The 25,497-nt window shown below is 42.6% G+C and overlaps 2 protein-coding genes across 4 annotated transcripts in view; both read right to left on the bottom strand.

Moving 5' to 3' along the window:
- CRACR2B (calcium release activated channel regulator 2B) overlaps positions 1-25,497 on the bottom strand; it is a 247,844-nt gene that overhangs the window by 22,943 nt on the left and 199,404 nt on the right. The gene's annotated exons all lie outside the window — the stretch shown is intronic.
- TSPAN4 (tetraspanin 4) overlaps positions 1-25,497 on the bottom strand; it is a 118,556-nt gene that overhangs the window by 75,191 nt on the left and 17,868 nt on the right. For 2 of the 3 annotated variants that reach the window (XM_053448624.1, XM_053448623.1), the window contains exon 1: positions 12,324-13,149. In XM_053448624.1, the coding sequence (XP_053304599.1) occupies positions 12,324-12,662 (339 nt within the window). In that variant the 5' untranslated portion in view covers positions 12,663-13,149. Of the gene's footprint in view, positions 1-12,323; positions 13,150-25,497 lie in introns of those variants that run through there. The other variant, XM_053448625.1, reaches the window with a different exon arrangement.

The raw sequence follows: 25,497 nt of genomic DNA, 5'->3' as shown, positions 1-25,497 counted from the left end.
ATTTTCTAATTAAGTGCCATATCTTGACCCCTAATGCATTGCACTTGGGAGCGGAGTGCTTGGTGGTGAAGCGCTTGGGATGGATGGATGGATGGCTGGGAAGAGGTTTTGAACAGTTCTTAAATACTAAATTATTTTGCGTACAGAAATGACAGGATGGTATCTGCTTTCTTTAACATACACAGGGCTTAAGATCCAACCTAATCCATCTCAAGATGCAGAGGGGTCAAAGGCTGCATTTAGAAATATGGCGTTTCAGAAGAATGGGAACAGCAATTGACATGGGGGGGGCTACAGTGCAAAATTATATCACTGACCTATGAATTTAAATGCAGGCTCTATATATTACATTTATGTGGCCGTTAGTGCTAATTGACTGGGATGAACACTAATTATTGATAGCAGGTTCACATCAGCTAAATATCAACTCGCTCTAATGCCATACACTTATACACACACTCAAACACCACACCATCGCTCTAATATACACTTACACATACATACATACACACTCAAACACCACACCGTCGCTCTAACATACACATACATACATACACACGCAAACACCACACCGTCGCTCTAACATACACATACATACATACACACGCAAACACCACACCGTCGCTCTAACAAACACTTACACATACATACATACACACGCAAACACCACACCATCGCTCTAACATACACTTACACATACATACGCAAACACCACACCATCGCTCTAACATACACTTACACATACATACACACTCAAACACCACACCGTCGCTCTAAAATACACTTACACATACATACATACACACGCAAACACCACACCGTCGCTCTAACATACACTTACACATACATACATACACACGCAAACACCACACCGTCGCTCTAACATACACTTACACATACATACATACACACGCAAACACCACACCGTCGCTCTAACATACACTTACACATACAGACATACGCAAACACCACACCGTCGCTGTAACATACACTTACACATACATACATACACGCGCAAACACCACACCGTCGCTCCAACATACACTTACACATACATACAAGTCTAACACCACACACATACACTGCTTATACACGTATTGATTCATATACCGTTACAGACTGGACGATAAGGTATTGCGTTATGTGCCCTGTAGACTGATTCCGGACAGGCTAAAACTGATAGGAATCTGAATTTCCATACTGAAAGTTTTGTCAGCATTTGTGCCGGTGTGAAATATTCTGCATATTTATTACGCTTTAAATGTAGCTTCATAAATAAAAGATTAAAAACGAGAAATTACTAATGTGTCTCTTGCTCAGCCATACTAAATCAGTCTGCAACAGGTTTTCCTGAAGCCTCTGCAATGACAATATACAAAGCCACAAAGTCATTAAACAGAAAGGGGGTAGATGATGAGGGGTGCTTTAAGCCTACATGTAACCCAGTCTGTGTGTGCATACATAGGGTGAGGCATGTATAGGGGCAATGTTTATGTGCGTGTATAGGGCAGGTGTGTAACAACTACAGCAGTGTTGTCTGCTCCCCGACCACATATGCGGAAAGGGTTAATGGCATCACTGTATTTCCGTAGGATCTTTTGTTTTGTTATAATCTAGGCGATTGTGCATTACTTAAAGCATTATTACCAGTGGTTTTAAGTGGAATAACTGAAATATATTCCAAGCTTTTGGTTGATTTTCAGTGACCCGATTCTGTTTAATAAAGAACTGTTACTTTTCTGTGAAAACTGAACAGGATACTTTTTTGTGAGGAAATTGTACATATACACAAAGATACACACACACACACACACACATATACATAACATTTGCCAGGAACAATTCCCAGTTTACTCAACAAGAATATACCCTACCAGTAAAAATGTTATCCCCCAGCTGTTAGTGGTTCCTACGCCCATGGATATAGTTTAATGTACATCATAATATATATTATATGTACACATGTATATGATATACCATAAGAGCTTTGTTACAATTTCCTTTTTCAACATGGAAATGAAACATTTTTATTACTGATTGAAAGTTGACTTTGTGTATCTAATATTGGCTCAACAACCAGTGATTAGATGGTAAAGCCCATATAGCCGATTATTGGCTAGTTTTGTAGTACAAATGTCACTGTTTACTTTGGATACATTGTGTTGTTATGGAGAAATATTTTAAGTTCTAGGACTTTATGACATCATACATACTGCAGCATAACAGGCAGTGCATGCAAGGCATGGTACATTCAGTTGACTGCTACCAGTTGGACTGCTTGTTATATTCCGCTTATTTTGTTATTGACAAACCGTGATCAACAATGGCTGAAGGAGGATTTTACAACGAGCCTCCTCACCGGCTATGCGATAGGGATGGCAATATACACATGAAGACTCTATCAGAACTGAGTTTGGAGATGAATTCCTTTGCTGTGATTCCTCCAACTTCTCTATACGACCGAGATGGCGACATACACATGAAGAACATTTCAGAATGGAGTTTGGAGATGGATTCCTTTGCTGTGATTCCTCCAACTGCACCAACGCCTCTGTACGACCGAGATGGCGACATACATATGCTGACCCTGTCAGAGCTCAGCCTGGATATGGACTTACATGCTGAAAAACCTCCAGCTAAAGTGACAGCTAAGGAGAAACTGGCCAGTTTCTTCAGGAGGCTGTTCAAGCCACGGAGATGCAAAGCAAAACTCATCTGCATTTGCGTTTGTGAAGTGGAATAATATTCCTTTAAAGACCTGGGAGAAGTGGAACCTCTTAGATTCTTCCCTGTGATCCCCCCCCCACATTATCCTGTTCCCTAACCAAAATGTTCTATTAATAAACAAAAATGACCAAAAATGTATTTATTCTAATATGTTACATTTTTCTCTTACTGTCTATCATTACCGATCTACAAAAGTCTGTTACATTATTTTGTAAACCAATGAGTTCGGCACCGGAGCACTAAGGTGACGCCTAAATACGATGTGATGTCATAAGAACATTTCATGCAGACTACGGTTCTTTAATATGTACATTTCTTTCTGTAGACACAATTATCACTACGCCGGTTACAAGAAATCTCATAAGCAGGAAGGACGGCTACAACGGGTGAGCGAGGAGGGGAGGGGGGAGGTTTTATGGGGAAAAAAGAGGATAAAGAATGATGGAGAGAGGATAAAGGATGGATGGGATTGAATTCTAGGGGCAGAGGTGTAACGCAGAGAGAGGTGCACTCTGCTCTGGTTATATGTTCCCTAATTTCACTCCCGCGATAGAAACCTATAACCCTTGAATCTGATGGCAGAGAAGAACCCTTTGGTGCATCTAGTCTAGCTGTAAAGACTCAGACCTTAACTAGTCCTTTGTTATGTCTTAGATTTAGGAGCCACATGTCTATCCCAAGCCTTTCTAAGATTTGGTTATTTAAATTAAAATATCAACCTAAAACTCTATACTATAGAGGTCTATGTTATAAATAATAAAAAAGAGGTCATAATCTGACACTAGAGAGTCAGATGCTTTCATGTAATGTAGGGAAGTTTTGATTAGCAGAATTAGCAAAATCCCAGCAGAAGTGGCAGAGACTAACAGGGTGAGGAAATGTAAGCATGCATGAGATTGGCATAACTACTGAATCTACATCAAGACCTTTACAACTGGAAAAATGGGCAGGTCCAATGGGTCGAATGCCATCAAATTCTATTTATTTATTTGTAATGACCCCCATATATATAACATGATGAAAAGCAGCACATGATGAAGTTCAAGATGAGAAAAAGGTAATTGACATCAGTCTGGAAAGGGTTACAAAGCTGGACAGGGAACCACAGTATGAGCCATTCTATACAAATGGAGAAAACTCGGAACAGCGGTGAACCTTCCCAGGAGTGGCCGGCCGACCAGAATCCGTCCAAGAGCAAACCACTTATCCAGGAGGCAAATCACTTATCCATTAAAATAATTTTGCCCAGAAGAGTGGACCAGCATTCCTCCACAGCAATGTAAAAAATGAATTGCCAGTTATCGCAAATGTAAAGTTGCCATTGTTGCTGGCATTAAACTCACTCAACCTGCAGGTTAGTCTCATGGTGACAGAGAGGTGTGAAATGTCAGGCAAACACTACGCTGCTCACCCTTCTCTCATTTGAAGGGTTTATGCAAACATGTACTTTTGTAAGGTTTTAGAAATGAGAACACTGAATTAGAGTTTGGGTTGAGTCATTGATGGAGTTGTTTATGATCTGGTGATGTAGGATTCATGATCTCTACCTACTGGAAAATACTCGTTATCCCATTTATTGCATTTTAGAATAAAAGTTGATGTGGCTCATATTCTTCTGAACTTTGCTATTTAGATATAGCATCTGGAGCATCATTCCTACGAAACACTTCTTAATAAACGTTAGCGCAGGGAAACATTCCTACTGCTGTTGAATACCTGTATAACTGCCAGCAATCCTGAATCAGCTCGGATAATACCAACACCTCACCTATTGCTTATCCTATCAAATGCCAACAGCCTTTTCATGCAGAGCGCACATATCTGGAACTGTTAATGCAGTTAAGAGGAGGGAATGGGGTATTCGCTGGGGAGAATCCTTCTTCTGCGTCATGTAAACCCCCCCCCACATAATGTTGGTTAAACCCCTTCTGACATCTCCTGCTCCAGCAAACTCACCAAATTAGTGATGCCTGAACCAATCAACAACTCAGGATTCGAGGGGTTAATAGAATGATGGACAACAGTCATTTAGTGACAAGAAGCAGACTTTAAGAAGATTAGCCCTTAAACCCCCAATTAATGTGTCTGTTAATCCTCTCTCGTCGGCATTAGCAGAGTCTTGCCTGAGTAGTTGGAGATAATCGCGCTTGTTCTGATCAGAGCCGTTTTACTCGACGTGCACACTTTGATGCCAGTATGTGCATTAGAGAACCTGACTTTGAATGGCAGACATTGCCCGATAGGCAGTCAAATGGAAATCCAAACTAAACTATAAAACACGTGAATCTTGCAGTCATGACTAATTCCAAACCTGTCGCCGTTAAACATGAACGTATTAAAATACAGTCTTGTGGATCTTAGCCCTTCCTTCAAGGGAACATATGGCCGGACGCGTGGCAGGATATTCACGGGACTTTTAGGTTCAGTACAGTACGGCTAGAGGACATTTCCTGATGTTTATACACGTTACTTTGACATTTAGGGTTTTCAGAAGAACTGTAATATACACTTATCCACCAATCAATCGTAGCTTCTAGAAAAGAGGGACATCAAAGGAGGAGATATAGAGAAGAGGAATTTGGATGCCAAAATAGGAAACGACTGTCTACTCTGGCTTGAGTATAAGCTCCGGGGAGTTTGGGTCAAAATGTCTAGCAGATGGTTGAATATCTGCATTTGGTTTTGGGACAGATCACTGGGTAATTTTCTGTTCAGTGAATAAGCAGGTGTTGAAACATTTTATTCCATGTGGGTTTTGCCAAACTTTATTCCAAACCTTGTGTCATATAGATATATTACCTTACAAAGAAGATGCAGCCCTGCTGCAGCAGATGCCCTCATCCTCTATTATATAACTGTTCTTGCCACTGATTAGCTGTTTTATACAGGGAAGTGCTCTTATTTTGTGGTATGGGCCACAAGAAAAATTCAACGGACCATGCAGCGGATCATTTGCCTGAACATACATATAATGACCCTCTAAGTTGCATCTCTGTGCTTGTGCAGTAGTACATATGTACATGAATGAGAGTTGATTTCTCATTGTAGTCACTGCTTGCGCAGGAATGTTTCCAGTTAAACCGTGTAACCATAGAGGGGACGTTACAGTCCATCCACAAACAGTTAAATGGTCCTTTGCATGGGTTGTTAATGACTTTGTGGCTTTGTATATTGTCTTTGCAGAGGTTGCAGACTGATTTAGTATGGCTGAGCAAGAGACACAATAGTAATTTCTAGTTTTTAATCTATTTATGAAGCTACAACATTTAAAGAGTAATAAATATGCAGAATATTTCACACCGGCACAAATGGCAACGATGGGACTGCTGACAAAACTTTCAGTATGGAAATTCAGATTCCTATCAGTTTTAGCCTGTCCGGAATCAGTCTACAGGGCATGAAATGTTCTTGTGGCATCACAAGTCACCCATTTATATTTACACTTCACCCTAGTGCTAATGAACTCAATGCTTTAAAAGATAATAGAACAGACTATTGTTATGATAGACAGTAAGAGAAAAATGTAATACATTAAAATCAATTTTTGGTCATTTTTGTTTATTAATAGAACATTTTGGTTAGGGACAGGATAATGTGGGGGGGGGGGGTCACAGGGAAGAATCTAAGAGGTTCCACTTCTCCCAGGTCTTTAAAGGAATATTATTCCACTTCACAAACGCAAACGCAAATGCAGATGAGTTTTGCCTTGCATCTCCGTGGCTTGAACAGCCTCCTGAAGAAACTGGCCAGTTTCTCCTTAGCTGTCACTTTAGCTGGAGGCTTTTCAGCAGGTAAGTCCATATCCAGGCTGAGCTCTGACAGGGTCAGCATATGTATGTCGCCATCTCGGTCGTATAGAGGCGTTGGTGGAGTTGGAGGGATCCCAGCAAAGGAATTCATCTCCAAACTCCATTCTGAAATGTTCTTCATATGTATATCGCCATCTCGGTCGTATAGAGGCTCACAAGGAGTTGGAGGGATCACAGCAAAGGAATTCATCTCCAAACTCAGTTCTGACACGGTCTTCATGTGTATGTCGCCATCCCGATCGTATAGAGGCGTTGGAGGCATCTCTGGAAATGAATTCATCTCCAAACTCAGTTCTGATAGAGTCATCATGTGTATATTGCCATCCCGATCGCATAGCCGGTGAGGAGGCTCGTTGTAAAATCCTCCTTCAGCCATTGTTGATCACGGTTTGTCAATAACAAAATAAGCAGAATACAACAAGCAGTCCAACTGGTAGCAGTCAACTGAATGTACCGTGCCTTGCATGCACTGCCTGTTATGCTGCAGTATGTATGATGTCATAAAGTCCTAGAACTGAAAATATTTCTCCATAACAACACAATGTATCCAAAGTCTACCTTAAAACTCAGTGATAAAAATGCATCCTTTCCATGTTAAAAAAGGAAATTGTAGTAAAGCTCTTATGTAATATCAGCAAAGGCTAATCTGTTAAATGATAGTTTAATGCACATTATAAACCAGGGGTTTAACTAAAATATATGTGTGCATTTAATATACCGTATTTATCGGCGTATAACACGCACTTTTATATCTAAAAAAATAAGTTGAAACCCTACCTGCGTGTTATACGCCGATAACTTTCTGTGCTGCACGATCTGCAGCCGCGTCTCCCGCACTTCCGGTTCCGGCGAGGGTGCGTGTTATACGCCGGTGCGTGTAATACGCCGGTAAGTACGGTATATCATGATGTACATTTAATCAACGATCAAATATTTTTGTTTATATATCATGAAATGTAACTACCTATCAACTTCTATTTTGTATTTTTTTGCATTAAATATATTAAAGATAAAGATATACCGTATTTGCTCGATTATCAGACGACCCCCCAAAATTTGATTAATAATTTAGGAAAAAAAAGCCTGAATATAAGACGACCCTATAAAAAAAAAGTTTTACCAGTAAGTATTAATTCACATGTAAACAATTTTTTCATATTTAATAGAAAAAAACTATGATTGAGAAAAATGCATTTTTTGTTTTTATTTCCTTTTATTTCCCCACCTGCCTCCAGTTATGCACATCTGCCCCCCCAGACATGCCTTATACCCCCTTATATGCCACTCTGCCCCCCAGATATGCCTTATATCCCCTTATATACTACTCTGCATCCTAGATATGCCTCTTGCTACCTATATGCCACTCTGGCTCCAGAAAGCCCTTATGCCCCCCATATGTCACTCTTACCCTCACCCAACTTACCAGTGCATCCCTAGAATTGATTCCTTGGTGTGTAGTGGGGGGCAGCCGGTGGAGGTCTGCCCGATACTCGCAGACAACCTCCTCTGCTGCTGCCAGTACTTCCATGAATGAGCACCGGAAGGTCATGTGATGCCAGCGCTCCCTCATAGAAGCCCCAGGGGAAGTGCTGGCAGCAGCAGAGGTTGTCTGCGCGCATCGCACATACCTCCACCGGCTGCCGGAGAGGAGGATCCAGGTCTCCTTCAGCGCTGCTGAAGTATTAAAGGCACTTTAAATGTGTCAGTTCTAAGTATTTTTGCACTTCATATCCGCTTAGTTGGAAAGACGACTGAGTGAAATGTTGTTGTTATTGTAGTCCCTTCTCTGCCATTCACCTCCACCTCCTTTCACCGCCGGCTTCTCTTCTCTGAACACACACATAGAATTTGGGGCATATAAGAACCATTCGACTAGGTCCGGACTGGTCATATGCCACACCTGGCAAATGCCCAATGAGCCACTGTACAACTATCTTCACTCAATTCAGTGAGTCTACTAATTATGTGCAAAATACTCATTACTTCTTCTCAAACTACACACTTCAAATGTATGCAAAACACATCAACTAAAGGGAAAACTGAGATTATGGGTAAACAGTATTTAGAGTGTTGTGGATTTATTTATTTTAAAGGCTGGTTAATAATGTGTGTAACGGGTTCACCAAGAGAGCTGTAGTAACTCCCAGAGATCACCCACATGTATCCTCCTGTTGTCCCCGGAATCACTTCCAGCACCAGCCAGCATGCGCACCTTGGAACCCTGCTATGTGTACCCAATAAGTAGACACAACTACCTTGAACTGAGTACAGCAGGAATGAACAGTTTATTGATGTAAAACATAGACTGATATAGCCACAGAACTTCATTAACATAAATCAACATTGATAAACAGGTAGACAACCCAACCTTTAATCCCCTTTAGCTACTGAATATCCCCCTGGTAGCCATCCTGTTAATGGGATTAGTTTAACAATGGAGTTCCTGCCTGTTTGGCAGCCAGGCTGGAGCCATCTCTGAGTACCTTGGGCCCCTGTATGACAGGTCATTCTGTCACAATGTGTACAGGGGCAATTAGAAGTGTTATTTAGTGGGAAATAGAGGGAAAGTAATAAATGCCCTGTTATGGAATGAGGTGGTATAGATATGCACACATGTATAGTAAGTACAGGTGGAAGACTATGGTCTGTACACTGCTCACACAAATAGAGAACATCCCATATGGTCATTGCGGAGGAGTAAAGAATCACCCCTCTAACCCTGTGATGAAGCCCCCCATGTCTTGTAGGGCCCCAAGGATTCTTAATATACAAGTGAGCCCTTTGATGATGCAACTGACAGTGACTGCTAATAATTTCAGTGACTAATACAAGACATTGTCAAGGGCAAAATTATCCATTTAAGTAGAAGAAGGAGTTGGATAAGGTAGGGAGAGCAGAGGTCCTAGTTTTCAGTCCACAGATTCTGGATTGTGCAGCTCTCCTCTGAACTACTCAACCAGGATTGGGCAATGGAAACCATTGGATGGAAACATGTGTCTTTGTAAAAAGGGTCTTGGGATTTTACGTAAAACAACCAAAAAAAGGTCGATCTAGCTGCACATAAAATTTCTCCCATAATTCTGAAGCAAGATATGGAGAGAATACCCCTGCACCATTTTGTTAGGACATGTATCATGGTGCGAGTTAGGTCAGCCTAGCCCATCAGAGTGTAGGACTGTAAGCTGGAGCCAAGGCGGCTCAGATCCTTCTCGTTTGATATTTTGGAATCTACAGATGCTTCCGAGCATGTTTCTTTATGTAACTGGTGAGTCCAGCTTGACTTGCAATGCCAGACAGGCCATGCTCAGCGTCTAACCTGGTCTTAGTACATAACTCTTGCCATTCCACCGTCCGACTCTCCCCCTTGTAACGGCAACGTACCTACAACAATCATTGTACCATTAAACCGTCTCTGTACCAGATCATTGGCTCTTGTGGCTCTAAAGAAAAGATCCATACACAGATCAGTCACGTACGGACGTTTGTACGGTATAGGACTGTGCTAGAGGTGGCACCATGGTCCAAAAATACCCTGACCTCTCCTGTAAGCACTTAACGGGGACGTTGAGTGAAACTGATAAAACTGCACTGGGAAACTGGAAAAAAAAGTCTTAAGGTACACTGATCAAGGAGATGCCACATAGATATTTGGCTACAAAAATAATAATTATAATGATAAAAACCCAAAGCAAACCATTAATCAAGATGACAGGAGCAGTACCTCACTGCAACAGCATTAACCTGAACGCTAGCCAAAAACGAGGACTGTCCTGAGAAAACAAGGACACGTGGGAGGTAAGAGGAGATTTAAAATACTGAAATTACATGAAATTAGAAGAGCTGCAGAAACGGTTTCATGGATCAACGATAGATAATATAATAAACATGGCTGAAGATGGTTTATGGGACAATAGAAGGTGCCGTATGCAGGGGGTTTTCTGCTGCCATCTGTTTTGGGGTTTTTTTTTACGTCTAGCAAACAATAAAATTATGCTTCCAATCATTCCAGATAATACAGTGCGCTTAACACTTTCATCTCTACCATCAGATATACATCGCCAAGCACTGTTCGGACGGAGCTGAAACACACGGATTCCTAAATGGGACACAGCAGCAAAATGACCCGGCGTGGCCGCTCTCTATGTGCTTAATGGCTGGATGATCAGGACACAAGTGCATTGCGGGGGAGCCGAGTGTCCACTCCAACTCCAACTCCAACTGTGCAAAGCCCCATCACCGACCATAAAGGGGTTAATAAAATGCATATGATCTAACCGTTTTCACCAACTCACGCAATTAGTAATTACAAGTTAATACATACAAAAAATGGCTAAACCACAAAAAAAGCAATGTATGCATTGTCACTTTAACTCCTTCAGTGCTGAGAAACGGCATCGTTTTAGGAGGAGGTGTGATTGACTGCATTTGAGCTCAAACTATTCAGATTAAATGAAACCTCTGAAAAAGAAAGGATATAACGGACAGAAAAGACACGTATATTTGGGCTGCATTGGAGAATCACAGCGTTAAAAGGACAGCGCTGAATCCCCAATCGCTTCACGGAAATAACTCTTAAATCAAGTAAAATTTGCCTGATTAAGATTTGATCAAGAACACTAGTCATGTGACACAAAAGGAGGCACTGAAAGGTCATTGCTATGGAAACCGAAAAAGCTTCTTAAAAGTTTCTAGCTTTGTAGACCTGCTAAGTTGTCTTCGCTTAACATCCTAGCGAGCACAATTCAGGTTCCATCGAAGTAGAATAGCGCCTTTACAACATGGAAATTGTTATTCATTCCACCGCTGCCACAGCAAGCAATCGGGTACCACAGGCACAATGCAGTTAATCTGAATGAACTCTTATTATTGATTTATAAAGCGCCTTCATATTCTGCAGCGTTGTACGGGTAAAAGCAAAAGGTAAAGAGGGCCCCGTCCCGTAGATACTAGTTGTGTTGGTAAAATCTAAGGCTGACCTCCTAACCGTGTCCCAAAGAGGACTTTAGCGGCACGGGATTTAGTTGTTAAATCGATAAAGACAATGTTCTTATTAAATATGTAAGTGGCAGCTGGGATGCTTTCAGTGCTCCAGCTGTTGCCGCCATGATATCATTAAGTTTCCTCACCAGCAGAACATCGCAGGAGTTCCAGCTCCACGTCAGCTGGGGGGACACATGTTGCCCGACGTTACAGTAACCCATCAATATACATATATACGACTGGTATTACAACATTTTAAACATCATATGGAACGGACTCTTCAATTCCGTGACTGCTGATGTTATTAGGACATTTTCACATAATTTGTGTGTTCGGCAATAATCCCATCACTCCTCGGCTCATTACATCTACTGTTATTATTCCAGCTCTTTAAATTTGCACGGGATTGACTCTTGTAGCTATTATGTATGCCACCGTTATCACACCTCAGATTTCACACAGGACTGAAGCTTACAGCCATTAAACTTCCAGTAATTGTTATGCCGCGATCGCCATCGTGCTTTAATCCGGACATTTCAGCCATACATGCGTGCAAAAGTTTAACCCCTGAAACTTGCAGGGGGTATAACATTATTTATATTCCTCCAAGCTAGTAACAACCTGCTCATCACATTTTTATGTACATCACAACAAATCTGTTAACCAGCGGTGAGCAGAAGCTTTTCATCGTGTAGCCATTACAGGGTTAAATACATTTCAGCCACCAGGTCATGCAAGTCCCAAAGCCCACCATCCGCGTAAATTTGGAGCCCCCTCCATGTCCCACTGATTACCCCAGCAACTCACCCAGAAAAGGAGGTTGAAGACGAACATGAGATATTTCATACACTGCAGGCAGTTCTGTGCCATCCTGCACCTCTTCAGCTCTAGGAGAAAAATGAAGGAGAGATCCAGGTAAAAAACCACATACTTATTCCCTTTCGGGGACGTGTACTTCGATTTAGTAGCTTTTGGCCCCGGATTGGTGTGGAACCCAAAGAAAGAGCCACCAGCGGATGCCCCAAACTGCCCCCCATAAAGGCTGCTATAGCGCCGGAAGGCACCCCCTTTGGGCAGAGAGTAGTCTTTACTGTCCAGAGATGGGCTGCGATGGTAAGTGGATTCATCGGTGCTGGACCGTCTCATGGCTCAGGTGGGTGATCACAGGGCAGGGGAGGGGTGGAAACGACAGCTGCCCCAACAGTATTGTTAATCCATGTACAAAGACAAAAAATGTCCCGTTGCCACAAAAATCACAGGATACACTTAGGAAAAGAAGCACTTTTCTTTAGTCAGAGTTATGACTGTCAGCAGCACTCTGCCCATCAGTCTCCAGTAAGCTCAGCCATGTCAGCTCTTGCCCCAAACAGAGGAAGCCCCTAAAACATTGAGTTAAGAAGGTCCCCTCTCCCCTCCTCTGCATGTCTCCTGGGTGCCTCCAAGGTGCAGATGGCATGCCCTCCGTCACCCCTGCTGCAGGTCTAATTGCCTCCGCTCTTCCTTACTCCTGTCTGATCTCGCCTGCACATACAGAGTGAGCTTCATTCACTCCGCTCTCATCCCTTCACCGTAATGCTTTACTCCCTCTCTGTTCTCTCTATCCCTCCCACTCTTTTGACATCCCCCTGTCTCCTTTTTTCACAGGCAGAGAAGTGATTTCTCTGTGGTCCGCTCCTTAAACCGTATACAGGCAAAGAGACAATTCCCGGAGACTTATTTATGCATGCTCAGCACTCTCTCCGCTTCTCCATATCGCAACCAATCGCAAAATTATCTTGGTCAGCCATCACAGTCTTTAGGTTGGGTTGAGAGGATCTGGTTAATCAGCCAATACCAAATAATAATATATAATACATGTACTTTTAATAATTTCGAGGTGTAGGTAAATAAAGAATATATATCCCTCAAGTAAAACACATGCAGGGACCTGGCGTGCTAACAAGAGTCTATTGCACAATAAATAATGCCAGAGGGCTACATTCAGCCCCATAGCTTTTAGAGACGTGTGGATTTACAGACGCTGCATTTGATCGGAAGGGTGCGTATAGAAGGTACGCGCACTGTGGGATGCAGCACTTTATATTAATAATAACCGTATAAATATATTTAAACAATGACAATTGGTACTGGAGTTGGGGTTTCTATATACATCCATGGTCCTGAATTTCTCTATACGCGTCGCGAAGATGGTTAAAAAAAAAAAAAATACTGCATCGCAATATAGTTTAGATTTTATCTGTGAGTTTTCAACTCGTCAATTAACATCGGGTATTATCTAATGCCGGAGAGCAGCTCCCTGAATTGTAAATAGTTAGCCCTCTATAATGAAGCGGAATATCTCTATATCCTTCTGTTAATAATTAAAAAGCACAGCTAATGCACGGTGATGTGTGTGTGGGGGGGGTTCACCTAATTACCATACACGGTGTATAAGCATCCCTGGGCATTATATGAAGACACCGGGAGGTTCTATACGCTTCTGCCTCTTGACACTGAAAGAACTTCTGTAGAAAGCTAGATGTATGCACGCTTTCACAGCACCGCTAATGACCATGCTGCAGCGGATAATGCTGTGACACAAACTGGATGGAGCGTAGCCCTGAGAGCACACATTGTCTGCTCCGCTACGGCTAATCTCCTTGTTACAGGAAAGAAATAATAATAGCAACAACGCAGCAGCACAAACACTCAAGCAGCAAAATATAGATAAATAGAGGGGAGCGAGGAGGAAGGGTAACAATACGGGAAGGGGTAGAATGCAGGGGACAAACAAGTGCATTGAGAAAGAACAGCGTGGGGGCAGCATGGAAAAGAGAATGAGGTCTATGGATGTGGAAAGAGAGAGAGGGCGCCGTACTAAGGAAGCAAACGGGGGAGGGAGGTGCATGGAGAGAAGGCAGGATGGAGGTAGGAAAGAATGAGAAGAGATTGGAGAGAAGGCAGGATGGAGGTAAGAAAGAATGAGAAGAGATTGGAGAGAAGGCAGGATGGAGGTAAGAAAGAATGAGAAGAGATTGGAGAGAAGGCAGGATGGAGGTAAGAAAGAATGAGAAGAGATTGGAGAGAGGGCAGGATGGAGGTAAGAAAGAATGAGAAGAGATTGGAGAGAAGGCAGGATGGAGGTAGGAAAGAATGAGAAGAGATTGGAGAGAAGGCAGGATGGAGGTAGGAAAGAATGAGAAGAGATTGGAGAGAAGGCAGGATGGAGGTAGGAAAGAATGAGAAGAGATTGGAGAGAAGGCAGGATGGAGGTAGGAAAGAATGAGAAGAGATTGGAGAGAAGGCAGGATGGAGGTAGGAAAGAATGAGAAGAGATTGGAGAGAAGGCAGGATGGAGGTGAGAGAAAGCTGAGTGTAGGTGAGAGAGGGAAAAGTGAATGAAAATAAGGCAGGCAGGATGGATGGATATGGAAGTGAGTGGGGAGATGGCAAGGTGGAGGTGGGAAGAGGAATGAGCAGTGACGGTAACAGAGATAGAAGTGAGTGGAGAAAAGGCACAGGGCAACAGAGAGAGGAGTGTGGAGAAAGCACAGCTGGGGGTAACAGAAGAAAGTGCATGTGACGGTTGGAGTGTGACTTCAAGCAGAAACCGGATCAATGCTTAGAATTTAGATGCGAGATATAGGTGTAGGATGCAGAATAATCTGTAATGCCCTAGTGCCCCTTCAAGGTCTATTCCAGTAGAATTGGGTACCTTCTAACACCAAAAAACTTGACAAATTCATGTGCAACTACAACCACCCACACCCAGCGACTTGGAAAGCAAGCACCCCTTCTTGGCTCCCAAAGTCCACATAGATTTGTACAGCCCTGGTGAAATGTAGTAGATCATGTTCTATTTGACAGCACAGAATGCTACAGATCTCTTCTGAAATACTGGGTATTTACTACAAACAAAGATGGTGAGCATTATTTATTTGTAATAGAATAGAATGCATAAAATCATTTTGTTAGCTCCCGAGTATTTGGAAATACAGGGCATGTAAAAAAAATATTTTCATAACATCCAGTGCTGTATACATAGCTGGCCATTGACAAAAACCTGGTTTTATCTCATTTTATTCCATTAAACTTTTTTTATATCAAAACCATTGTTGGATGCCTTTCACTGCTCAATCGCTGATTCTTTATGGAAATGCTAAGGAAGTCCGTTCCTCCACAGACTTTCATTAGTCACTGTGTCCAGCCGGTTGATTAAGATTGAGCCATTCTATTGTTTACCACAGGCAGTTTCATAAGGAGTCAACTTGATTGTCTAGAAAAGTTGGGCAAAGATAACAGAGCGAGAAGCTATATGAACGACTAATATGCACCCGCTTGAAACCATCACATGGAATGCTCTAACTTTAAATAATCAATGAAAAACATTTTCTATACACCCTGCACTCCTTTTATTCTTACCTCTGTTCCACTTAACCAGTTTTTAAAAAAAAAAAAATTAGTTGTATTCTTTTGGGATGCACTATAAGTTTAACTAAAATAATCTGTGTTACAAAGTAAGTCGATAACTAGGTCTCTGCATCCCGCGTGTGTCTTGGAGGAAATGACATTCAATATTTGATCAATATCTTAAATATGCATGGAAAACACAAATACTTTCTGTAAATCCATATCCATTTGTTCTGTTAAATTTTGGATCTAAATATAATAAGCGTATTTGTTTGACGGTAAGTTCTGGACCCAAAATACTAACGGTAACTAAAACCTGGAACGCTGACTGTTTGACCCTGCATCTAATTACTAATAGGAGAACCTACGGGTCACACAGTCCGGAACCAACTCCTTCATATTCTACCCTCATTTCATTATGTTGAGCGTCTTTTTCACTTGGCCATCACATGCTTGACTGATGGTGACTTAATTCAACGCCAGTCTTAGTGCCAGGCAGCTACCTGGGGTGCCAGGACCAAAGGGGGCGCTGACAGTCACCCCAGAAAACACCCCAATGTGTAGAAGTAGGTCTGATACATGACAGTGAGCAACAGAAGCCCCCATAATGTGATCTATGCCTACACTGGCATTCTAAAAAGAGCGTGTGTGGAACGGTCACAAAGGGGCTTCTTGCCTGAGGCACCATGGGGACTGCCTCTGGTTTCATTCAGAATAAAATTACGTCCTAACAGGATATAAACTATTTGTTTGCGATTATTAGAAGGTCATAACAAACTAACTTCTGTAGAATGGTATGTTAACATTCACATCTCAGGATCTGCTTATTTATTCCTCCCCATTTACCTACCTGGTTGTTAACTGCTTCAGACAGTTTTTCTACCTTAAACCGAGAAAAAAAAGCATAAACCTCCCTTAAATACAAAGCCAAAAGGAGAGCATACTGTGTATAATATACACCGAGCAGACCAGACTCTCCACAGCGTTGTATAAATATGCAGACAGTCTCATTCATCGCTGCAAGCTTTAGCGCCAAGGGCCCCGTCCACTTAATTTGTATCGTATTCCCCAGCGGTACCTGGAAATCAAAGAACGTACTGTACAAAGTGGGCTTCCCTTCATTGCAATTCCACGCTATTTCCCCGGGCTTATTATGTTACGAATATACCGCCAACGCTTCCGCAAAACCTTCTTCTGTACCAGCCTTCTTCTACACCTGATACGGGCTGCGGAAATTCACGCTTCACCGCGTTGCACGCATTAACCTGCAATCTGTCACTAAAAATTCTAAGAGCTTATTAAATCAATTCGCGCACATAAAAAAAAAATCACTTTCCTTGCTCATAACTCCTGCGCAGAACACACTTAACCCCCTGGGAAAACATACAGGACTTTACTTAAAGTTTATTTGAACGAAACAAAATAAACTCTACTTTTTCCCCATCTGAAGTGGATTTCTGTATAGAGGACAGAATTTACTGCTCAAAAGAAAAAAAGAAGGTCCATTTTTCCATTAAACCCCCCATTTAACCTATAAACGTATCATGAGAAAAGGTAAATCTGGCCGCACGGTATGTTAATAAGAAACCTGTTGCAGGCGCACAGTCTCGGTGCATCTGTTAAGATAGCCGACTAGATAATATAACATTTGGGAGCATATACAATTTACATAAAGGAAAAAACATTGCGACGCTCTGCCAGGGAAGAATTAACCCCCAGGAGGAATCCAAGATTCAAACGTATCTCGGCCCCGAGACCGCAGCAGCTGTTCACATCTGCACTGCTGGGGGACGCAGCCCGTCTCCAGATGTTTCCCCCCCCCCTGCCAATAAACACAACAATATCTGCCGCGATTAACGAACAGAACGAGTAAATATCAGCGGACTCGCTAATGATTGGGTGTCAAGCAGGTCCCGCAGGAATGCATCCACTTCCAGGTATTGATGAGGAATTGACTTCTTGTTTCAGTTATGAATTGTAAATATATGGAATTCTTATAGTGAATTTATGTAGCCTCACCAAAAAAAAACAACAAAAAAAAAAACAGAAAACTGTGGTGATTAAATACACCGGAAAAAATAAGCCAACAAAGGGGGGTAAAGTAGCATGCATCGCTAGAAGAGAAGAACATTGTCTCTCATAAAGATCCTTCATTAGGCTTTTAGGGCTTCTCAGGGGTTAAGCCAGCTTCATCTACGACTCATTTTAATTTCTGGTTTATATGAAATCTAACTGTTTTCATTACCAGAGCAATTTCAGTGCATAAAAACAAGGTGTTATTGAGTCATATAGTTAGCTCAGTCTGATGAATAGTATTAGACGAATCCAGCTTGCACTACGTCTCAAATGTCTCGAGTCCCTTCGCCTTATGCAGTAACCAGGGCCGGCCCTACAATGGAGCCGACTGGGGCAATTGCCCCAGGCGGCACTTTAGAAGGGGCGGCACTTTGCCGCCCCAAGCGCTTTTTTTTGGGTTTTTTTTGAAGCGGAGGAGAGAGAGAGAGGGGCACCGAGTGGTTTTCGCTTACCCGCTCGGCGCCCCTCTCTCTCTCTCCTCTGCGGCGAGTCTCCCTCTTCGGTCTCGGTGCCGGCTTGTAATGCAGAGCGCCGGAAGTGACGTCAATTTCCGGCGCTCAGCATTAGAAGCCGGCACCATGGCAGAGCAGGGAGACTCACCGCAGGACTGTTTAAAGGTAAGTACCGGGGGGGGGGGATGTAGATTATGGCGTCGGCGAAGTTTAAAATGCCGCCCCCCCCCGGCGTCGGCGGGGGGGGGCGGCATTTTAAACTTCGCCCCAGGCGGCGTTAAGTCTTCGGCCGGCCCTGGCAGTAACGTTCATTCTTCTGATGTCCCGCCACAGGTTTTTTCTTCCTATGTTCTCATCACTACCTTCTAAACCAGTGGTTCTCAACCCGTGTATCCTCAGGACCCACATTTGTCTTTGGTCATTAAGTCGCGACCCAAAAATAACCTCAGAAAAGATGAGGGAGTGGAAAGGCTGCCCGCGGGCTGCAACAGGAAGACGGGGGGAGCAATCAGAGAAAAACTTTATTCAGATCCCACTAGGAGCAGACAACGACCGCAAACCAATCAAAAAACTTGCTTTGCGGTCGGGGAGTAATGCTAAAGGACATGGCGGACCGGAGGCTGCCTGATGGCCCTGATCCTGCGGCCGCGGTCCTGACAGCCTGCTGCTCGCGGATTGCCGCTAGAATGTGTTAGGCAGCCCCAAGAAAGTGAAATTTTACCGGTATGCCTCCAGTCCGGCCCTGGCCCTCCGCGACCCACTGAAGACAGGGTTGCGACCCACTTTTGGGTTGCGAACCATGAGTTAAGAACCACTGGTCTAAACCTTCCAACCATGCTACCCCTCAGCAGCACTACAGCCTTTTATAGTATAGAACCTTTCCACGTTGGAATAATTATCTAAAAATCCCTAAAAACTCACGTCTTTAGGTCCAAAACATATTCAACTTGCAATCATCCCACACTCTGTTGATCCTATTGGGGTTGTTTCACGGCCATCGCACAGAACGTATACATTTACTACGGGTGTGTAAGTGGGATGTTGGTCAGACACTTCGCAGAAGTGGACGGGACATCATTGGAGGTGGGTGGCCTCCTGTGAAACTCTCCAAAACAGGACAAGCTATTTAACTGTCTGGCGTTGGCTATAGGAAATCTAGCCTGGATCACGTATCTTTTTTAGGCTATGTGAATGTTTGAATTCCACAACATTAATGCCCAAGTGAAGGTTTCTCTCGTCAAACTGTATTTCATGGGGATCTTGGATCCCACAGCCAGTAAGTGAAGCTCAATGGCTTAATTGCACCATATCATTTATTCCATTCAATGTGGCTTATTAGATGTCTGTCTAACATAGTCGCAGAGCTGGGGTAATTAACAGGTAAATATCTCACATTTGAGGACCAACATCTGTCATGATACTTTATAAGCTTCCCAACAACAAACCCAATAGCCCTGTAACCGGCTGAACATCATAACAGTTGCGGAACCACCAGAGCTGGCTGTCACTGTTCTAGAATGTCAGGGTCATCCCATTTCTACAGCTGCCAGATCCAAACAAAATGTAATCTGTTCTTCTTAAGCCACTCGCGTGCCAGGCGGCTACTTAACCCAACCTTCTGGCACAAAAAAGAGTTAAGGCAGGAGAAGTAATGGGCATGTTGGATGAGCTAAGTGATTATTTTTGGTACCAAATTATAACTTTATGATTTCAACTAGGAAAAGTGGCATTTCATCTCGCAGAAGTTTGCCGAGCTGGATTAGCATATTGAGGGCGCAAGCTGATGCGCGTAATTTATGGCTGTAATTATCTATTCAGGCTCGTCAAAAAAAGCCCCGACGCCACCAGTTCTGTAATCAAAGAAATCGCGGAGCGTGCCAAGCAAGGAGATTAGCAATGATTTTATGGGTATCTCGTCACTGCCAAGTTGTAAGGGTCTCTTAAATTTTTTTTTCAGAAAAACACTAAATCCCACTAAGTCCCGAGAAGATATTGAAAAATCAAATGCATTAATCCTCCATCTGATAAAAAAAAAAAACAAGTTACAAGACATATAGAAATAGGCAAGTTGAGTGTTACGAGAAAAAAAATGGTATTTAAAATGTCCTTCTAGAAATATGGGGTGAGATGTTATATTTTATTATTTGTCTTTGGATTTTCAATTTATTTTTATGGTTTGCTTTTGTACACATTTTGGTTTTGCTGCTGTCGAAAAGCTTGCCGCGTATTACCAAGTAATTTGATTTCTGGGCACAGAAAGGTTAATTCAATTTGTATGTATTTATGTTAATGTCGCCATTTTCAACTTGATTTCCCAGCAGATTTAAAAATATATTGCCGCATGTTTTATTATTTCATCAATACGTTTATTTCAGCTTATAAGACTATTTAAATAATAAATGCTTTAATTCACCCAGGCTATTTCCTTTACGGAGAATTATCCAAAAGAGCGCTTGGTGAAGAGGTTTATTCACTATACTGCAAGGTGCAGGTTAGATGTAACATTGCACTTATCTATGTGCTGCAGGAGCAGCAAATATAACCGCATCCGTTTTACAATGCATTACACAGGGCCGCCGCAGGAGTTAAGAGGGTTTTGCCTTATGTTTCAAAACTTTTTTCAGAGTGCTAGTTTTTATGTACAAGAGGCTAAAAGGCTCCAACACAAGGCCATAATCTAAAAGGAGAGGCTTAGATGTGATATAAGGAAGTTTCAGTTTACCGAGAGGACAGTAGATAAATGGAACAGCCTCCCAGCAGAAGTGGTAGAGTTTAATGGACTAAGAGAATGTAAACATGTCGACATGGCCAGTCTCTTCACAGCAAAGAAAAACGAGCAGGTTAGAGGGGCGGAATGATTCTTATCTACCATCAAATTCTATGTTTCTATTTTTTAAGGGCTCCAAGAGTGAAAAAGGGGAGGGGCTTTATGTAGCTCCACCCATGTCATGCGTATTTCTGGCCATAACCATTTTTTAGTATGGTCCATTGACCTTCAACCTATGTCCTGTTTATATCAAAATGATTTGCTTTGTGTTTTCAGTATTCTGAACAACAAATGTACATTTGGCCTGCACTTAAACTCAATCTTCCCCATCAATATTTATAGGGCCCTGCACTCTGTATTTTGACTAAGTGACAGAAGTTGACTGCATGATTCATCAAAATGGACTTTATTGCACAGATTGCCAATATGCTGAAGTATTCCGAAATATGTTTCCATAAAAGCACTTGGATCCGCTCTCACGGCGTTTGATTGCCTTCTTAGATACCCAGGAGGATTAGCAAATCTGCTTATATAGGTGAATTCTGATACACTGCCATCGCTCGAATCCATGGAGGATCGTCCCAGATACGCTCATACCCACGCCGTAAGATACAGTTCAGAGAGCCGCTCCTTTTTCTTTTAAGTTTCCAGAACTCATGGATCATTTTACAGCAGATCGATAAACTGACAGACAGACAAAGACACCGTTCGTTTAGATATTTATTTAGGACACTGGGGACACGTCGGATTTGGTTTTCCTAACTTCTCTTATCAGGAGAATCCAGTGCCCAATATTTTTGTCTGTTTGCCGCAAGCGAATTGATATCTCCATTCATTAGTTACTTTACTTTAAATAAAAATAGGCGTCTGTCTCCTCCCCTTGGCTGCCACCACAGGAACCAGGAAGAGTACTTAAGTACACTCCCTGCACACACTCCGTAGCATTGAAGTGAATGGTATGTGACCCACGACTGAGATCAATGGATGTAGCGGCATGTTCGGTTCGTGTATTGCCGCAGCTCCCATCGACTAGAACATGATTTCTACTAGGTATGTTAGGAAGCTTGCGTATCTTCCCTGCTTTCAGGGTTAGGGGTAGAGGAAGGGGAGAGGAAAAGCAGCCTCGTTTTCTAAATTACATTAATGTATGAAGGGACAGGATGCATCAGTCTTATATCGCCACCCGGCTATGTCACGAGCAAACAAAGATAAGTGGACTCATCAGATCTGATGGCTACAGCAACGTTCACCGGCCTTTTGACCATCCCCATACATTAGAGAGCCATTCCTGTAACTGATATTTGCAAACATACATACTAGCTTCTGTTTTAACCCTTTCAGCCTCCCTTTGAAATATAACACAAAAGAGTCCCAAAACATACATATAATTCTTACATATAATTTCATCATTTAAATTCCATGGTGTGCATTAGGATCATATCCTTAAATTAGGGAAACTCCTCATAACTTGTACACTTGGAAGAAAAAAGAGTTCTAAACAAGCCCTTCTAATATAAAATATATTTCTTTGTTATACAAAAATATAAAAACACATACAGCACTCAAATATTGGACAAGAAAGTCTCCTAGAAGCCAATCTGAGCATGTGAAGGTACTAAAATTGGATATATAAAGTGGCCTGTATGCATTATGGCAGTAATATAAATAAGAACAAGGTGTTGTCACATCAATTACTCACTATGGAGTGGATATATTGTTGCCTTACAAATCACATATATACATGGATAATCCGAATGTAACTATTAAATATAACCATAAAGTGCTACAGTGCTTACCCATTTAGTAAATATGACCTCCACTTCCCTTTGAAATATCTAAGACTCAGAGGGTTAAACATTTCAACTCCCTGATATCACAATGTATCAGAGGGCCACAACAAGGAGTGAGTTTCCCCCGCTTTATACATACATAATGTGGGAGATCTTTAAAACGCAATAATAGACTTGTCCATAGAAATTAACTAGTAGCAAGCAAAACATGTGCGCTCTAAAACTTAACTGTTAATACATATATTTATTTAAAATGGCATTTAACATTAAAAATAAATTGTTTGTTTAGTCTAGCTCTAGTGCCAGTGTAGAATCACTTCGTACAGGAATTTAAATTTATAGACAGGGCACTTAGTGTTTTTCCTCCCCGGGTTCCTTAGCGCACAGAGCTTGGGGTGGGAGGCTCGCTATAGGGATTGTGGCTTACAGATATTATATTTGAGACGTCAGTGGCGGAACTACCGGGGTCGCAGGGGTCGCCACTGCGACCGGGCCCCGGCGGCAGGGGGGCCCAAGCCAAGGGGCCGCCCGAAATCGGGCAGGGGCGTCCAACATGCGGCCCGCGAGACCTTGAGGTGCGGCCGCACCTCAAGCCCTGCTACTTACTTGTGGGAGGGTCTTCTGGACTGCACAGAGGAAGCGGAGTTCACGTGACATCCTACTTCCTCTGTGCTTTAGCAGAGAAGGCAGAGGGAGGCCGCGCCCCCTGCTGAAGTCTGTGAGCGGCATCGAGGAGCTGCAGTGCAGGTAACGGGGTGGGGAGGGTGTTTGAATGAGTGTGTGTGATTGAGGGAATGAATCTGTGAATGAATGATTATATGAATAAATGAGTGTGTGTGTGTGTGATAGCATGGATGTGTAAGTGCTGGAACCTAGGCATGATGGGACTGTGATTGCTGTTAGCAATCACACTCCTATCATGCCAAGTCAGCCAGTACATGCTGAAACCTGGCTAGCTGCCCCCCTTGTGTATTGAGGCTGCCAGCAGTATGGGGTCTGCACATCACTTACAGCCACCCTGTACCAGCGTGTATTGGCTGACTTGGCATGATAGGAGTGTGATTGCTAACAGCAATCACAGTCCCATCATGACTAGGTTCCAGCATTTACTGGATGGATGGGCCCTTAACAGATTCTCGCACCCGGGCCCTGAGGCGTCTAGTTACGCCCCTGTGAGACGTATTAATTTTCACTCCCCCCTCCCCTTTAGTCATCTAGCTTGTGAAGGGGAAATCTAATTGGGGTTGGGTATTCATATTTTATGTTTTCATTTTCAATGGCTATTTTAAATAAATTACACACCTGTGCCTGCTAGAGCCTTAAACGCTTCTTAATTATTTATTATGCAGGGTCGGCCCTTCTTGGAAGAGAAGCTCATAGATGCACTTTTATAATATACAGTGATATTAGGAGTTGAAATGTCCCGGTGAAATCCCCTTTTAGTGTTCAGACCACAAAGTTGTTTTACTAGAAATGTAGAGGCAACTCTTGCTTCAGAGCCTTTTCAAAATTAAATTGAGTACATTACCTTTTATTTAGCATTGGTGCTTTTTAATGTTTACATTGCATGTTTAAATGACAATCCAGGCATCCTCTACATATCCCATGCACATTAATGCATATTAAAGGTGAGTGCCCAGAGTGTCCAAGGTACCCACGAACATGCTTTGAGCAGATGGAAATGGCACGAATTGAGCCGCACCAAGTGTTCCCCTGCAGCTCCAGTGTCTTCTAAAGATAAGTGTGTTTTATTTGTAATATCTCCATGTAATTTAACACAATGCAGCATCTCTTGCTCATTGACATCCAACAAATGAAACTCCTGCATAGGATTTAGATCAAGAGCCAAGAGTATTTAAAAAAAAAAATCAGAAAACCATTGAGCCCCCCCATGCCACTCTTACCCCCCCCCCACCTTACCAGTTTATCCATTTACTTGTGACCTGTGCTTCAGACTCCCTGGTGTCTAGTGGGGCAGCCCATGGAGGTCTGTGCGATGCAGACATCAGCTGCTGCTGGCCAGTACTTCCGCCGGGGCTTCTATGACTAAGCGCTGGCATCACATGACCTTCTGGTGCTCCACCATAGAATCTCCGGCAGAAATGCCAGCAGCGGAGGTTATCTGTGCGCATCTCACAAACGTTCACCGGCTGCCTGAGAGGTGGATCCAGGTCCCTTGCAGTGCTGCGAGGGATCTGGATCTTAGTCTTGTAGTCAGACCTCTATCTGAGGTCTGATTAGAAGACAACATCGAATATAAGACGAGCCAGTCATAATCGAGCAAATACGGTAATTTGTAATATGCAGCTGGAACCTGTAATACCTGCAATATCCACAAGGGGGATCCATTTATTGTGCACAACTAGTTAAACCTCTGCCCGAAAACAAACTATCCTCTATCCATTTACTTAAATGTATTGCGAGTGATTTATATACTTACTGCAAACAGATAAGTGCAAGGAGTAAAATGTACGGTATCGCATACCTCCCAACATTTCAAAATGTAA

Source organism: Spea bombifrons, chromosome 10 (genome assembly GCF_027358695.1).
Source record: "Spea bombifrons isolate aSpeBom1 chromosome 10, aSpeBom1.2.pri, whole genome shotgun sequence".
Classification (NCBI taxonomy): domain Eukaryota; kingdom Metazoa; phylum Chordata; class Amphibia; order Anura; family Pelobatidae; genus Spea; species Spea bombifrons.
Note: the sequence above shows the minus strand (reverse complement) of the source record. Positions and strands in the feature narration are given on the sequence as shown.